We start from the raw sequence: 16,835 nt of genomic DNA, 5'->3' as shown, positions 1-16,835 counted from the left end.
TTATTTGAAAATGATTCGAATAATTAATTGTTTATTTGGATAAGATCCATATAAATAAATAAATTATTTAATTTGAATAAGATTCGAATTAAATAGATATTAGGAGAATTAATTTATTTAAATATGATTCAAATAATTAATTATTTAATTTGAAGAAGATTCGAATTAAAGAAATAATGCAGAGAGTATATATTTAAATTCATTCAATATAAGATATCGAATGAATAATTATCTTTTAATATTGGATATTAGTAGAAAATTAAATCCCGCAGAGAATAAATATTTAAATTGATTTAAATATTTCAAACCATTTAATATGAAATATTATTTGGGAAGATAGTTGTTAATATTAGACATTTTTAAATATTTAATTAAAAATTTCTAGAGAAGGGTCATCCCAATAGGATTAAGAGTAACCCATAGAGTTAGAGTTCTTGAATGCCCTCATAGAACATACTCTCTACCAAAATAATCTCTACGATTACTCTGAACTCTCCTTCTAGAAATTCTCCCAATTTTCTTAGAAAAATTATAAAAAAAAAACTCTTCTTCTCTATTCCCTCTATTCTTTCAAGAAGTAGTTCCCACAAGCTGGATCCTTGAATCATAGCAAGGATGATCTTATGGAATTAGAAGAATTCAAGAAGACACCAAGATTCAAGAGGAGATTACGTTGTGGTCACGTATCGGCAACGGTATAATTCTTATCCTTTTCTTGTTTACTTGTTTTTAATCGTTTCAAGAAATCAAAGAAAGCGATCACACGCTTCCACATGGACTCAAATCCCTTCAGGAAAGATAGTTGCGTTGCCTTAACCCTCTTGGCTTAGAAACTTCCAAACCTATACTTTCCTTAAACAAGAAACCAACCTATGAAAAGGAAGAAAAAGTTCAACGATATAATACAACTTCCTTAAGAGGAAGAAAAGAAAAGAAAACCAACAAAAAACTAGAAGAGAGAAACAAAAAAAACACACGATTGAAGCCAAAACCGCCAAAAAGCAAAAATCTAAATACAAAGGCTATAAACAAACCGACCAATCAACCACAAGCAAGGACTAAAGCAAGCTGCCTACAATCAAATCAACCTAGAGGAAGAAAAACAATACAGCAAGGAAGAAAAGCAATTTTCTTTCTTCTTTTCTTTTTCCTTTTTTTTTTTCCTTTTTTTCCCTTTTTTTGGGGGGATAAGAAACATCGACGGTATATATTCGAAAGGAGAGAAATACAGCCCAGGGGCCGAGGGTAGAGGGAACACTCTCAAAAACTAAACCAAAAGAACCTACCAATCGTTAATAATCATCAACAAGTTGTAATTACAAAAGAACTTTTTGAGTAAGGCAATCCACCAAGAAACTGTATTTTGTAAATAATTATAATTTACAAATGGTATTAAGGCGTCTTATGTTCGAATGATCTAGTGTTTAAAAAGGAAAATTTCTAGATGTATATTTGATTTCAATCCATCTTGAATTACTAGAAAATGAAAATGTGGCAAGCGCAATTTGGTCCATTTAGAAAATGAAATTGACAGTCTCTTAGATCCTTGAATCATCAAACTTCATCACTTCAAGCTTTGTTCTCCTTGAGCTCACTTATAAGCCTTCAAATTTGGTAATCCCTATGGTGAACCTATCCAGAAGTACAAAGTTCTTAAAAAAGTGACGATGATCCTTCGGCTTTGGCTTATAGAATCCTTAACTTCGATGAGATGCTCTGAAGGAAGTATTTGAATTGGGCTTTGTGCCCCACGGTTTGCTGCCTTTGCCACAACCACAAGGAGGGGAATCTTCATACCACATCTTCCTACATCGTTATTGTGGCTACAAGGGCTGGTCTTCTATTTTAAATGAGTTTGATTTGGCTATATGCCTCCCTAGGTAGATTATTGGCTTATGGAGGTCAGGAGGTGCTAAGACTCAATGGGACTGTGCTCTGATGGCATTTTGGAGAGAGTCCCCTTATTCATTTTGTGATAGTGTGCAACATGTTGCTCGTGGTGGTGTTCCTACCGGTAAATTCTTCTATAATTACAACCCATTTTATGATTGTTAACAACCGAAAGACATTTCTTATGTAGCTTTTTGGGCCTTTTCCCTCTACCCTCAAGCCCCCTACCCATTGTGCTTCTTAGCCTTTTTTGAAATTACATTTCTGTTTCTAACTAAAAATGAATAAATAAGGCTAGAACCTTTAACCGCAAATGATCTTATCATCATGTAACAGAAAAAAACCAACCAAATGAAAATTAAAAAAGCAAAAAAAAGGAAACACAAATAAAGAAGATGCAAACTGTGGCAGACGTTGAGAAATACACATGCACGGGAAACACATAAAAATTGTTGACTCACTTGAAGCTCCGTCCATTATGTGTGAGAAGCAAATAATCAGGAACAGTGACAACTGTTTTTTCACTGGAATGCAACTCGATACACTCCTCAAAAGGAACCAACTCTTCTAAATTATTCGCATCCTCATGAAACTGGGGTTCAATTTGTACTGTCCACTGATAAAACATCACATAGTTTGTATATTAACAAGAAGTGATAAGTTTTAAAGTTGGAAGGAAAAGTAGTGGTCAAAGTATTACTCCAGGCAGAATCATTGAAATGCAATGTCTAAGAATATTTTCTTATTTAGAAAGAAAATTACTGAAAGCAATAGTCAATTACAGACTGCTGCACCATAACATGTACTTCTGGAAAGAAACCAAATTATGTTGAATATCTGCACCAATTAGAAAAAAGCTGGCAAAAGAAAAGAAAAGAAAGGCGGCAAACAGGCTTTAACCATGGTCCAGAAAGGAAAAGAAATAAACCACAGGAAAAACCACCCAAGCAGTGAACAGTTACAAAATCAATTCACACAATTTGAATCTCTCCTAACCCTTAGTTTTGTGATGCAATCTGGAGAACCACAGGCAACAGAATTGAATTCACACATGACAGAAAAATCCAAGGTCATACTCGTAACTGGTGGTTATGTCCAGAAAGTAGTTAATGTTCATTAGCGTATGGTTTATACACATAACAAAATAAAGAAACTGGGTATGATTTTACTTCTTGTAAGCAGTACAAACGAAGCAATGACCTCACCTCAGAAAGTTGACGGCAGGCACTAGCCTCTCTCAAGTAAATTCCCCGTGTTGTGGGAGCTAAAATTAAGACACATAAACTAAAAATATTTAGAAAGTAAAAAATAGAGGATCAAATACCATAGCGAAGAAGATCAAAAATAGTTGTCAAGAAGATGATATATGAAAGAAATATAAAAGAAAGTAGTACCCCTTCTAGGAAAGAGAAATATATGCTATAACATTGATATATTACGTAATACTGTTATGGAAGGTGACTAAACGGTGTTGTATTGAGTAACACCTACTATAGTGTAACTATCAAGAGGATGATACATCCTCACAAAACTATTCCCCTCTACCTTTGCTCTTCTCTTGTTTCATCTAGATGTCATTGTAATACTAATGAACACATCACCAGATCATGTCACAGAAACATCAGAAATGACAGATGAGCAGCATAAACTTACACAATTTTCCAGATTGATTAATCTTCACTTTATACCAGACATATGGAACATTGTGGGACTTCCTTATATATTCATATGCCCTGAAAAATCATAAATAATATAATATATCAACAAAATATAGTGTTCTTATCTTTATTTCAAGCATATTAGATGGCCGAGCTAGGGCACAAAACCTAACTTGTCAACTTGCATGAGCCCCTGTCCAGTGGATAATTTATCTTCTGGTAAGCAACCTACTGGAATGGTCGTATTCTCAAGAGCCTTCCTCACAAGATATGGGCTCACAGTAATGTTCTCAGCCTGCATGAACGACATTACTTAGTAACCAAGACCAAATAAAGCTCTGCCAATCATAATAATCAAAAGATGGCTTATTATAATCGCAAGGAAAGACCTTCATTGCACTAATGAGTAATGCAATGCCCCCACAGGCAGAGGGAGATGCCATAGAGGTTCCATTCATAAGCATTCGTCTCTGAAGGGTCCACGTAGGAACAGGAGCAACAGCAGCACCAGGCGCACTTATACTAACACCAAGATCTCCATCTGCTGTTGGTCCACGACTTGACCTACATCCCATATTTGCCGGTTATGAATGAATCAAAGACTGTTGAAGAGTAAAAGACCTCCTGGTCAAGGTGTGCACCTCTTTTGATTTTTAAAATATTGCATCCAACCATGGTTCAAACATATCAAATTATCTGGGTTATTAGACAATAAAATTTTGAATTTAAATTTAAATACTATACATAAATAAAATTTAATTTAAAAAGAAGAAGAAGAAAAACACAAATAAGGCAGGGATGGGGACAAGGAATATATTCCCCATCCTTGTCTAGCTCACGGAACTTTGATTCCCCACTCCCCCTTCCCTGCCTTGTTAGGAGCAGATCACCGCTAAGAAAAAGAACACCCATACCTGCTGTTCAAGCAGAATTTTCAAACGTTTTTTAATCAATTCCGATGGTAAATTTCCAACCCAGGTGGTGGGGTCATCATTTGTGAACAGCGAGAACAATAGCCATCAATTTGCGTTCATACACTGCCTTATTGTGATGCATTGGCAAGAAGGTTTGGCTAAAGAAAGCCATAGGTCAGCCAATCTTCCATCGATACAAGACCAACCCAATTCGAATGCATCCCTATCTATCTCAACAGATAGCCAAAAAAACATACCCTCCCCCAACCATAAACACCCTTGAAAGGTCTCCCCTAAACATCAGGAAAACTCTAACTAAAATAATCCACTTGGGCCCACAAAATCACAGCCACACACGGCCAAAAGATTACAGTACACCTCCCCTCATTCCTCAAATATTACTTTATTGGCTCCCCTTTCCTCCTATATGTATAAAACTTGGTGACTAGGAGTCTATAAGCCCAATTCGAAAAAGAAAATTTCCTTCAAAAGGTATTTTTCAAATATACATTTTAAAGAATTTGTCTTTTAGAGCCCCATGTTTTATAGTCACTAAGCTAGATATCAAGTAAGAAATCAGAGTGAAAAATACCAAGTATATTCAAGCCCTTCACTGGGAGCTTCAACCACACAATGAGCACCAGCAGCCATTGATGGAGAGACATAAGCGCCAACTCCTATAATGCTTGAACTCGTACCACCGGGAGCACCAACAGTATTCAAAGCTGGCCCACTATTACCAGCACTGCTCACAAATATTAACCGATACTTGTTTACTGCCTGCCATTAAGGATTAAAACATCTATAATGAGTACCGCCTGCCATTAAGGATTAAAAACCTCTATAATTATTAAAATAGCATAAAACTGAAATGGGAGAACCAAAAGTTATAATTATATATCCAAAAGATCAGGTGAGATCAAAATCACGTCAGCTTCAATCACTATGTTCAGAATAGTTACCTCATTAACGAGATCAATAAAGCGACCATAGTCCGGAAGTAATGTTGGCTCACCATAACTCATATTTATGAGATCGCATTTATGCTGCAAAAATATGAATAGTGGACATAATTAGAAAGATTAATTCAAACCAGAAGCTTCTTGCAGTCCTTCACAAATAAATAAATATATCAGCATTGCAAGAAAGTTTCTGAAGTTATAAGAATGATAATGAAAATAGTACTGTAAGCCACCTCCACAGCTGCTATCAATGCTCGAGTCAGCCCAGTTCCAGTCTCCATTGACCCTAAACGTGTGTCTCCAATTTTACAAGATATCAGTTGTGCACCAGGAGCAACTCCATTCAACAAGGGTTCCTAACAATAATCAGAAATTCAAATCAGAACAAGTCAATAATAAAAAAAAAAAAAAAAAAACAAATCCATGCATGTCTACTTTGAACTTTTTTTTTCCCCAAAAAATAAAAAGGTAAAGATCTTATGCACCTTTGGGTGGAAAGCAGCAGCAATACCAGCGACATGAGTACCATGAGGGGAGCAATCTGTAACTATACTTAAGATATTTCCCTCATCATACACATTAACAACAAATGTACAAGCATCCAACTTGCTAAATACGCCAAACTTTCTTTCAATCCTGTCACCATAATTTAGACTAAAATATTCCAACTGCAGAACTGTATCCTCACACAAGATAACCAACAACTGTAAAGTAAAATATATGCATCTCTTTCAAAAGATGAATTGACTACAATCTTGTTGAACTTGAATAAAATTAGTTAATTAATTTAAAAAAATATATATGTCCACAACCTTAATTTTGTGATACTTCAGGGATCGTTTTCTCTTTGAATCTAAAACTTACTTATAATTTGTTAGTGGTACAAAGTTGGCAAGTTTTCCAGAGGTAGGCTTGTCCTCGAGGCTTTGTGTGTCAAGAGCAACCCTCCATACTTCTCCATCGTGCCAAACAACAGCATCAATGACTGGCCCCTTATCATCATAGCACTAATACATAACAAAACACGTCTATAAAGATAAGATACTAATTTTGTTTCACAATAATCATAAAGTGTGACGTCCCAAAATTTTAAGGTAAATTCAATTTGTTTTATCTTGGGTTAATTGAGGATTTTGTTGTTGAGAGGAAAATATATATATATATAAAGTTAAATATATTTTTTTGTTTGGGAATTTGTTTTGGAAGTAATAGATTTATGTTCTTATTTTTGTTAAAAGGATGTTCGAGATTTGAATTTGAATTTGGAGTTGTTTGGTTGAAAGATTTAGAGAGATTTCCTTTTTGGAAATGGAAAAAAAGAAAGAATAAATAAATATATATATATATATATATATATATATATACGTATGTATGTATGTATGTATATACGTATGTGTATATGTGTATATATGTGTGTGTATATATATATATATGAATGTATGTATATATATATATGTATGTGAGTATATATATATATGTCTGTATGTATTTATGGGGGAGTTAGGGTTAAAGTAAATAATATATTTACTATTAAAAGATAGAAGAAAAGGATACAAGATTTAGGTGGAAAACTCTAATACAGAGAGAAAAAACCATGACAGAAGGATACTTTTTATTATTTTCAACTTGCACTCATACAAGAAAGAACTAAGATATAAATAGGCTTAGGAAGCCCTAAAACAGAGAAGGAAAAAACTAGGGCAAAGTAAAGTACTAAAATGCCCTTGGGGCTAAATACATAAACAACCCCTCATTTTCAACGCTCACCCTCAAGTTGGGGGTAGATTATTAGACCCAACTTGCTAACATACAAGTCAAAGCTTTGGCTGAGTAATCCTTTGGTGAGAATATCAACAACTTGTTGACTAGAAGGGAGGTAAGGAATACAAATACTACCACTGTCCAATTTCTCTTTGATAAAGTGTCTATCGATTTTTACATGTTTCGTTCTATCATGTACACAGGACTGTTGGCTATGCTTATAGCCGCTTTGTTATCACAATAGAGCTTCATAGGTAGATCACAATCTTGGTGAAGATTAGACAGAACCTTCTTCAACCAGATTTCTTCACAGATTCCCAGACTCATAGCTCTGTATTCTGCTTCAGCACTGCTTCTACCAACAACACCTTGCTTCTTACTTCTCCAAGTGCCAAGGTTACCCCACACAAACGTACAATACCCAGAAGTAGATTTTCTATCTACAACGGATCCTACCCAATCAGAGTCGATGTAAGCCCCAATGCGCTTTCTGTCAATTTTTCTAAACATCAAACCTTTATCTAAAGTTATTTTAAATATCTCAATATCCGATTCACAGCTTCCAATGTCCCTCGTGGGGTGCCTACATGAACTGACTAACCACACTAACAGCGTAGGAAATGACTGGTCTAGTGTGAGATAAGTAAATCAATTTTCCCACTAGACGCTGGTACCTTTCTTTATCAATAGGAACTTTGTCCCAATTGAGCATTGAACCCTACAGGAGTGTCAACCGGTCTACATCTAGTCATACCTATTTCTTTCAACAAGTCAAGGACGTATTTTTGTTGAGAGACAGAAATCCCTTCTCTTGATCTCGCCACCTCCATTCCAAGGAAGTACCTTAAACTTCCAAGGTCCTTAATCTCAAATTCATCAGTCATTTTATTTTTAAGCTTTATAATCTCAGCAGCATCATCTCCTGACAAAACAATATCATCTACTTACACAATTAGTACGGCAATTTTCCCTGATACTGACCTTTTTGTGAACAAGGTGTGATCAGAGTGCTCCTGAGTAAAACCTTGGGACTTAACAAAGGTAGTAAACCTATCAAACCATGCACTTGGAGACTCTTTCAAACCATACAAAGACTTCCTGTGTTTACAAACCTGATGGTTAAACAGAGCTTCAAAACCAGGAGGAGGACTCATATAAACCTCTTCTTCTAATTCACCATTCAGAAAAGCATTTTTCACATCAAGTTGATGGAGAGGCCAGTCTTTGTTAACTGTCATAGAAAGAAGGACTTGAACTGTATTTAGCGAAAGCTATAGGAGAGAGTTTCTGAATAGTCTATCCCATAAGTCTGTGTAAACCCTTTAGCTACCAATCTAGCCTTCTATCTGTCAAGGGTTCCATCAGACTTATACTTTATAGTGAACACTTACTTGCACCTAACTGTTTTATGCCCTTTAGGAAGAACCACACGATCCCACGTATTAATTTATTTAAGAGCTCTCATTTCTTCCATGACCGCAACCTTCCATGCAGAAACTTCCATGGCCATATGTATGTTGTTTGGTATTGTTACTGTATCCATGTTGGTAGTGAATACCCTGAACTCAGAAGACAAATTACTATAAGATAGAAAGCTATGCATAGGATTCTTAGTGCATGACCTGGTGCCCCTTCTCAATGCAATGGGCATATCAAGAGAGGCATCATAACCCCCTGTTTTGTCTGACCCCTCATCAGTAAGAGGACGGGGTCACACTCAGTTACCTAAGGCAAAGTCTCACCTTCCTATGTTTCTCCTAATGACTCATCATTGCCTACAACCCTGTCATTCTCTAGAACTACCATATCAGTTTTGTCACTTTCAACATCACAAACATCACCCTCAACACACACATCAATATTATCAGGAATAGTACACAAACCAGTATTATGAGGAATAAGAGTACCTTGAACTGGTGTTGGTTCCGATTCATGGATCGGAGCCAGTGGAGCAACTGATGGCACTATTTCCTTTTTGAGATTCTTCCTGTAGTACGTTATCCATGGGACTTGTTTAGTAGGCAGGACAGTATCATCCGTACCCAGAATGGGTTCGGGAAGAAGATCAGTAGGAACCGAAGATGTAAACCAGTTAGTCTCTTCGCTAGTATTATCCCCCTGAAGAGGACTAATAGGGAAGAAAGGTTTATCCTCAAGGAACGTTACATCCATAGAGACAAAGTTCTTCCGTGAAGATGGATGGAAACACTTACAACCTCGCTGGTGAAGGGAATCCCAACAAAGACATATTTCTAAGCACGAGAGATAAATTTAGTGCAGTTAGGACCATGACTATGGACAAAGCAATGCACCCAAACATCCGAAGAGAAACATCAGGAATATGACGCGTTGTTGGGTATGACTCTTTAAAGCATTCAAGAGGAGTTTGGAATTGGAGAACATGGGAAGGCATCCAATTGATAAGATGGGCTACAGTCAGAACAACATCCCCCATAAGTAGGAGGGAAGAGAAGTAGACAGCATGAGAGATCGTGCAATTTCAATAAGGTGATGATTTCTTCGTTTAGCCACCCCATCCCATTCTATTGAGGGGGTATAAGCACATGAGCTTTGATGGATAATGCCTTTAGAAGTCAGAAACTCATGAAAGGTGTTGTTAAAGAACTTACGGCCACTATCACTACGAAGGATAACAATTTTGGTGTTAAACTGAGTCTCCATTATAGTGTAAAATTGTTGGAATATCAATGGTACCTCTGATTTATCAGTGAGAAGAAACACCCATGTAAGACAAGTGTGATCATCAATAAATGTCACAAACCAACGTTACCCGGAAGAAGTAGTGATGTTTGAAGGACTCCAAACATTGTCGATTTGTTGTCAATGTTCGTTGAGCTTTGCCGATTTGGGTAAGGTGTCGGGCACTTTTAGGTCTATCCTTGTTGATTCTTCAATGCCCATTAAATTTTTGGACTAATTTAAGTTACCCATGATGTGTTGATGCTTAGATTGGAGTTGCAAGGCATTATTCGTTATTGTCCAGCAACTTCGATGGTGAAATTTGGGCGTTTTCGGCACCCTTTGTGGGCAAGGTTGTAATTTTCGAATTGCTGAGATTTGGGTTTTAACCCTTGGAATTACTGTCACGCATAAGGATTGGGTTTATTGGTTGTCATTTAGAAGTAATTGAGGGTCACACTACGATTTGGATAAATGATTTGGGAAAGTTTAAGATAATTTTATGTATGGATTTAAGCCAAATAGGTTCAATTGATTTTTTGTTCAAGTAGTAGTGTTGACTTAAGGTCTCTCAAGCCAAAAGGGGAGATTAAATTACTTACGCTAGATTATTGAGGTAAGCAACTTACTACCTGTTCACCCTCGAACCCAAGTTGGAGTTAAGTATGTGATTGTCGTTTTTATGTTAGATTGATATGTTATGACATGCTTGTTGGACCGTTGTTGGAGGTTATGGAGGCTTATGGTTATGCCATGGTAATTACGTTATTATGTGAATGTTTGGTGTTCGAATGATGGATGGACTTTGTGACTGTTCTGCGAATTTTTAAGCATGATTTAAGGTTATGATTGCATGTCTAGGACTATGTTGGACTAATAGTGACTATTTGTGTTTCTATCGGGTTATGCACATCACGTATTATAAGCCTTCAGGTTCACACCTTATGCCTATGTTACAATGCTCCCTTGGGATCACTACTTATGCCTGTGACTGTGTCACTGCGGGGTCACTACTTATGAAAGCATACCTTTGGGTTCGCCCCTTATGTTTATATCTACAATGCGTAACGTGCACTTAGAGATGTTCACGGGGAGGGGAGGGGAAGGGACGGGGAAGCCGTCCCCACCCCTTATTCTATTCCCCGTCCCTGCGAATTTCCCCACGGGGAACGGGGCAGGGATTCCCCATGGGGATTTCGCAGAGATCGGGTTCTTCGTGGGGAAAATTTCTCCGCCATCATTTTTTTTCTAACAATTTTTTTATTTAAATTAAATATATATTGTTTATAATTCCTTAAACATATCCAATACAATTTTATTTAAATAAATATTATCAACTTTGGTAATAAAACAATAATACACATTCAATTTTAAAAATTATAATTAAAATGCTAAATTCTCATAATTTATATAAATTAAAATTCAACAATTAGAACATCCTATATTAAATATTACAACATCTAAGGAATTAAGGTAATAAAGTCTTAAACTTAAATAATTAAAAACTCCATAATTATCCTAACAAAGTCTACAATATTAATATTAATATATATAATTATAATTTATAATTTATATAGGGGGGGGGGGGCCACACGGAGTGAGGTCGGGGTCAGGCAATATATTTCCCATCCTCGGCTTTCAATTGCAAATGGGGAAAAAAATTCCCCCTCCCTCCCTCATTCCCCATATATTCGGGGGTTCCTGCAGGACTCCGACCCCATGGGTTGGACATCTCTACGTGCACTTGAGACCCAATAGGAAGGCTAATAGTTCACCTAGTGGGCCCAGTAATGGGTCGTTTGCTGGGTATATTTTATACTCGTTCTTTTCTTTTCATGTTTTTTAGGTAAGGAAAAAGAACGAACAACGAATGACGGGAAGAATCTGAGACCTGGTCGTTGGGACATCTCACCGCTTCCACACTTATGTTTTTTTTCTTTCTTGACTTGGTTTAGGAGTCTAGCATTCAGAGCTCTTGATTTGTTTCATTTATTCATTTGTTAATTTATTTAGTAGCACAATTTATTTTAAATTAAGGTCAAGGTATCCCGAATAGTGTTTTCAGGATTTAATTTTTTTTAGAGTATCACGAAAATAAAAGTTTATTTCTTTTATTTAATTTTTTTTTTCTCTTCAAAAAATTTATTGTCAAGCTTATGCATGCATATCGTAGCATCCTAGAAGTATAATAGCAAGTTGGATCGTTTCATAAAGAATCCCTGGTTAAGCTACGTATCCATTAAGAATTAAATAGCAGTGATTAAACAAAACTACAATATACACAATATAGCAATTTTTCTCAGTAGTGTTTTAGCCTTACATACTATAATCACTTATTTACATATTCTAATTTATGTTGTATTTAGCCTTATTTCCCAAGACATCACCATATAATATACATGCATACATACATATCTATAAGTTCATGTATACTTACATCCGCTTGTTTTTTAAGAATATCAATTTGGTATTGGAGGTCTTCACGAACCCTTTTCAGATTTGGGTCCTCCACCTTCGTGTGTTTCTGAAACATGGATGACAAAATTAGCATGCAGTGAAAATGTGCAATTGTGCCAATTCTGAGGAGTTGAGAACAGACTAAAAAATCCTTTCACTTGGAAATATTTCAACCAGCTATGTATGTGAAGACCATTATTTTAAAAATTAGTAAGCCACCTCTATCAAAGTATTTTGGTGAACTTTTACCTGCTAATGAGACTTGAGAAAATTGAAAAAAAATGCTTTGAAAATTTTTTTTGAGAAAACAAAAAGCAAATGAAAACAACAGAAGTTAAATAAAGTAATAACATAATAAGCACATAAACATAAATAGTAGGTAACAATTTCATCAAATGATTTGAGTAATGAGCGTAGATGTTTGCAATTAAATGACTGTTTGGGTGCGGAACTTTACTAGCACTACTAATGCTAGTATAAGAACTTCCAATTTTTATTCTTCGGGGACAGATACAAATATTTAATGGAAGTTAACATATAATTGTGAAAATTAGCAGATGGTATAGTCAACAACCTGATCAAAGTCACCAAGAACCTTAACAGCCTTGGCAATCTCCTCCTGGTTCTTTTCATCCCAATCCTTCTTTCTCTCTCTCTGTGCAGGAGAATAATGTACAAATTTAATGGGAACTAATTAAGTCGTGTATTACTCAAAAACAAGCAAACCTAACATTCTTACCTTCAAACGAGAAGTCAGTGTGTCTGTAAATAACTCATAAACAAATTTATAGCCCACATGCCACTCACCAGAAGGGTTCTTCCACGAAGAATTGACAACCAAAGAAGTCCCTAACCAGTGTAATCAGTAAAATGAAACATTACTGAACAAGTTTGACCACGGAAGACGGAGAATAAAACAGAAGGAGGATAAAAACCGTTGGCTGTTAAGCAAAATTATTAGCATGAACCTGAAGCTCCAATAATGCAACCATCTGCATCGGCCTTCACCACCTTCGAGATATCAACATCGCCGCTCCCCGTACTGACATTAGGGGAAAAAAAAGAATGTTGCATTACAAATCAATATAAACATTCTAATAATACTAAGAATCAAGAAAATGTCCCTGCATACCAATCAAGAATATCCAATATCTTAGGCTTTCCATCCGATGTCACTTGTAATCCCGCAGCAGCAGGGTCAACACCACTATCTGAGAAGAAACATTAAAAAAAAAAAAACTAATACAACATAACCTAACTACTCCACTCCACTTCCAAGAATCAATCCAACGTCAAGCTCCAGCAGAGAAGGAAATTCGAAAACACAAGAATGAACAATGCTAGAAACAAAACAAAGAAGAGATCATCTCAAATCCAACACATAAACGACCAAGAAGTGCCAAAGACATCAGATAAAAACAAATCAAGCCAAATCTTCTCTTTCTCCTCTTCGTCCTTATCACTATCCAACACTAATCATACAAAAGTAGAACACGACACCACATACCAAAAATCGCAATAAGAGCGCCACGTCCATCGAATTCAGGATTGGCCTCGATGAAGCGATCAGCAGCAATCTCCTTCTTAGGCATTAAGGAGGCCAAGAACGAGGACTCCGTGAGACTGAAGCCGGAGAAAGCACCACCATTCACGTCACCGTCGCCACCGCCAGCAGAAGGCATTGCCCTAAGACAAACTCCTTTCCGAAGAACAGAAACGCTGCAGTTTTCGCCACTCACTCGTCTCCGGATTATTGAGCTGAGAAATGGAATAGAAGGAGCAGTAGCAGAAGGAAGTGAAAGATGGGAGAATGAGAAGGGGGAGGGCAAAATGGGGAATTGGAGTAATAGCGGTGCATTTTGCATGAGAATGGAAGGGTGTTTTTGGTAATTTTGAATGGTTGTTCGGCTGCGGCGGCGGAGGCGGAGGGACAGGTGGTGAAGGCTGAGAGGGCGGTGAAGATGATTGAGAGTGGAAAGGGGAATGTGGATTAGGGGAGTTGGAACTCACGTGCACACAAAATTATGCTATCATTTTTTTATTTTCAATAATGCAGTTGTTATTGGCTTTGTCGTCGGTGCTTTCAGTAAATATCTGTTTTTTTATTTTCTTTTTCTTTTCAATAAATAAATAAGTCCACTTTTGAGTCTTTGACAAAATATCTCTTTCCGTTTTTTCTCCTTTTTTACATTATTTTATTTGACGAAGCTTTCTTTTCTTTTTCCTTCTTTACTTAAAAAAAAAAAAAAAAAAAAACTTTTTTCTTTTATCAATTATAATAATGTCTGTTTTTGCATTATAGTCATAATTATAAATTTTTTATTTTGAATTTTGTGTAATGATTTAGAAAATTTTAAGGTTTCTACTCTCTTGTTCAACTTTCAACTACAAATCTACGGACAAAAATGGCTGTAGTTCTATATTTTAGTCCTAGATAACCATAATCTTTCAATATTCATATAATCAACATTTTAAATTACCATATTTACTAGAATGAATTTGCATTTGTTTTTTAATTTTTAGTTTTTGAAAAAAAAACTATTTATCCCACCTTTAAATTTTTGTTTTATTATTTAATGTTTCCAAAAACCAAACCAATTTTCGAATACTAAAAATAGTAGTTTTTAAAATTTTGTACTTGTTTGTAGAATTTGAAATTCAACTTTTTTTTTTTTTATAGATGAATGGTAAGAAATTGAAAGGAAATAGATCTAATTTTCAATAACAAAAAAAAAAAAATCAAATTATTATCAAAGGGGACAATCTTAAATTCTTGATTTTTATTTTTCATCCATTGATTTTTATGTTTTATTATTTACAATTTAGAAATATTTTAAAATCCAAATAAAATTTTGAAAACATAACCAAATTGTTATAATTAATTAAACAAAAACAATAGTCGAGAACCAAATACCAAATATTTGGATTAGAGTTATTTGTAATCAATAATTTATGTAGAAATATTCAGGGGGCATGGTAGGAACGGAAAAGGCTCCCTATTTCAATCTCCATCCTTGTAAAATTCTTCGAGAAAAAATTTCTCATTTGTATATTTTAATTTATTCATTTTGTAAAAATTTATTCTCAACTTTATAGAATTTTATGTATTAAATGGGTCATTTTTAATATAATTTTTATTAAAAATAAACATTAAGAAAATTCTTAATAAAAGATAAATATTTTATATGCAAATGTATAGGGAAATTTTCAAAAATAGAAAATAAGGAAAAATATTTACACAAATACGAAAATTTAATTATAATTGTGATAGAAATTGTTATCAATATCTATCACAAATCGATGCCGATAGAAGTCTATCAACATCTATCAATGATAGAAACTGATAAGTCTATCACTGATAGATGCTAATAGAAGTCTATTAGTGTCTATCAGTGATAGAAACTGATAGAAGTTTATCATTGATATTATCCGTGATAGAAACTTATACAAGTCTATTATTGATAGAGATTGATAAAAGTCTATCAATATTTTATTATTATTATTATTATGTAAATATTTTGATTTTTTTTTTATCTGTGAAAATTTCTCATTAAAATATTTAATCCTATAATTTTTTAAAGTTAAAATTTAAATATTTTAAGTTTAAACTTTCCATTTAGACATTAAGATATTTAGGTTTTAAAAGTATTAAAGTCTTATATACTAAAAAAATATATACATATATATCGAAATATAAAACAATTAAGATGAAAAGTAAAAATAATTGTTAGAAAGATTTTAAAGTAAACTAATTAGGAAAAATTCATAGTGAAGGTTGATTATAAACTCTTCACTTGAACTCACCTAGTATGAGTCTATATATGTATATGTGTGTACATGTCTATTGCAATATTAAAGGGGCGATAAGGAAGAATTCCCATTTTACCTTCAACCTTTAATTTTTATTTTTAGGGATCATGTACATATCTTTGTCTCCAACCAACACATTTTTTTTGTTAGACCGGTATGACAACCTTAGAAGGGTGAGGTTTAATTGAAGTTTTGAAAAATATATTCAATTTAAACTAACTAAATATTTTTTAAATAAAATTAATAAAAATCCTAATTGATGCTAAATTGAAAATTGAGTTTAAAAAAATATGTGACAATATATTTAATCAATCCCAACTAACAAAAGTATGCCATTAAAAGTAAATGAAAAATAATTAGGAAAGAGCTATAGAAGAAGAAACCGTAATTTGAATAGTAGTTCGGTCAAACTCGACCTACATCTACTTTCCTAAACACCCCTTGGGATTTCGATTAAAAATCTCCTTTCACTCTTTCCATAGATGAGAGTCAAACCGCTACCTTGCTCCTTTTTCGGGTTTAAGAGCAAATTTGATCCTTTCTACGGGTTGGGATCCAATCGCTACAATATTTCTGAAGCTTTAAATCACACAATAAACTCTCTAAATAGAGCAAGTATACAAATTTGAACTCACACTATTTAATCCTCACAATATGATAAAGATCTCTCTCTAGAGGAAGAT

At 34.6% G+C, this 16,835-nt stretch overlaps 1 protein-coding gene across 1 annotated transcript in view; it reads right to left on the bottom strand.

The window, feature by feature from the left end:
• LOC120092870 (tripeptidyl-peptidase 2) overlaps positions 1 to 14,207 on the bottom strand; it is a 36,901-nt gene extending 22,694 nt beyond the window's left edge. The window contains exons 1-16 of the mRNA XM_039051114.1: positions 13,850 to 14,207; positions 13,475 to 13,553; positions 13,311 to 13,384; positions 13,082 to 13,191; positions 12,917 to 12,997; positions 12,323 to 12,409; positions 6,289 to 6,431; positions 5,910 to 6,060; positions 5,658 to 5,780; positions 5,425 to 5,508; positions 5,055 to 5,242; positions 3,938 to 4,112; positions 3,722 to 3,843; positions 3,544 to 3,623; positions 3,096 to 3,154; positions 2,352 to 2,506 (exon numbers count right to left, since the gene is read on the bottom strand). Coding sequence (XP_038907042.1) covers positions 2,352 to 2,506; positions 3,096 to 3,154; positions 3,544 to 3,623; positions 3,722 to 3,843; positions 3,938 to 4,112; positions 5,055 to 5,242; positions 5,425 to 5,508; positions 5,658 to 5,780; positions 5,910 to 6,060; positions 6,289 to 6,431; positions 12,323 to 12,409; positions 12,917 to 12,997; positions 13,082 to 13,191; positions 13,311 to 13,384; positions 13,475 to 13,553; positions 13,850 to 14,207 — 2,069 coding nt within the window. The remainder of the gene's footprint in view (positions 1 to 2,351; positions 2,507 to 3,095; positions 3,155 to 3,543; positions 3,624 to 3,721; positions 3,844 to 3,937; positions 4,113 to 5,054; positions 5,243 to 5,424; positions 5,509 to 5,657; positions 5,781 to 5,909; positions 6,061 to 6,288; positions 6,432 to 12,322; positions 12,410 to 12,916; positions 12,998 to 13,081; positions 13,192 to 13,310; positions 13,385 to 13,474; positions 13,554 to 13,849) is intronic.
• Between the last annotated feature and the right edge of the window lie 2,628 nt (positions 14,208 to 16,835).

This window comes from Benincasa hispida, chromosome 12 (genome assembly GCF_009727055.1).
Source record: "Benincasa hispida cultivar B227 chromosome 12, ASM972705v1, whole genome shotgun sequence".
Lineage (NCBI taxonomy): Eukaryota > Viridiplantae > Streptophyta > Magnoliopsida > Cucurbitales > Cucurbitaceae > Benincasa > Benincasa hispida.
This window is presented reverse-complemented; position numbering and strand designations above follow the sequence as displayed.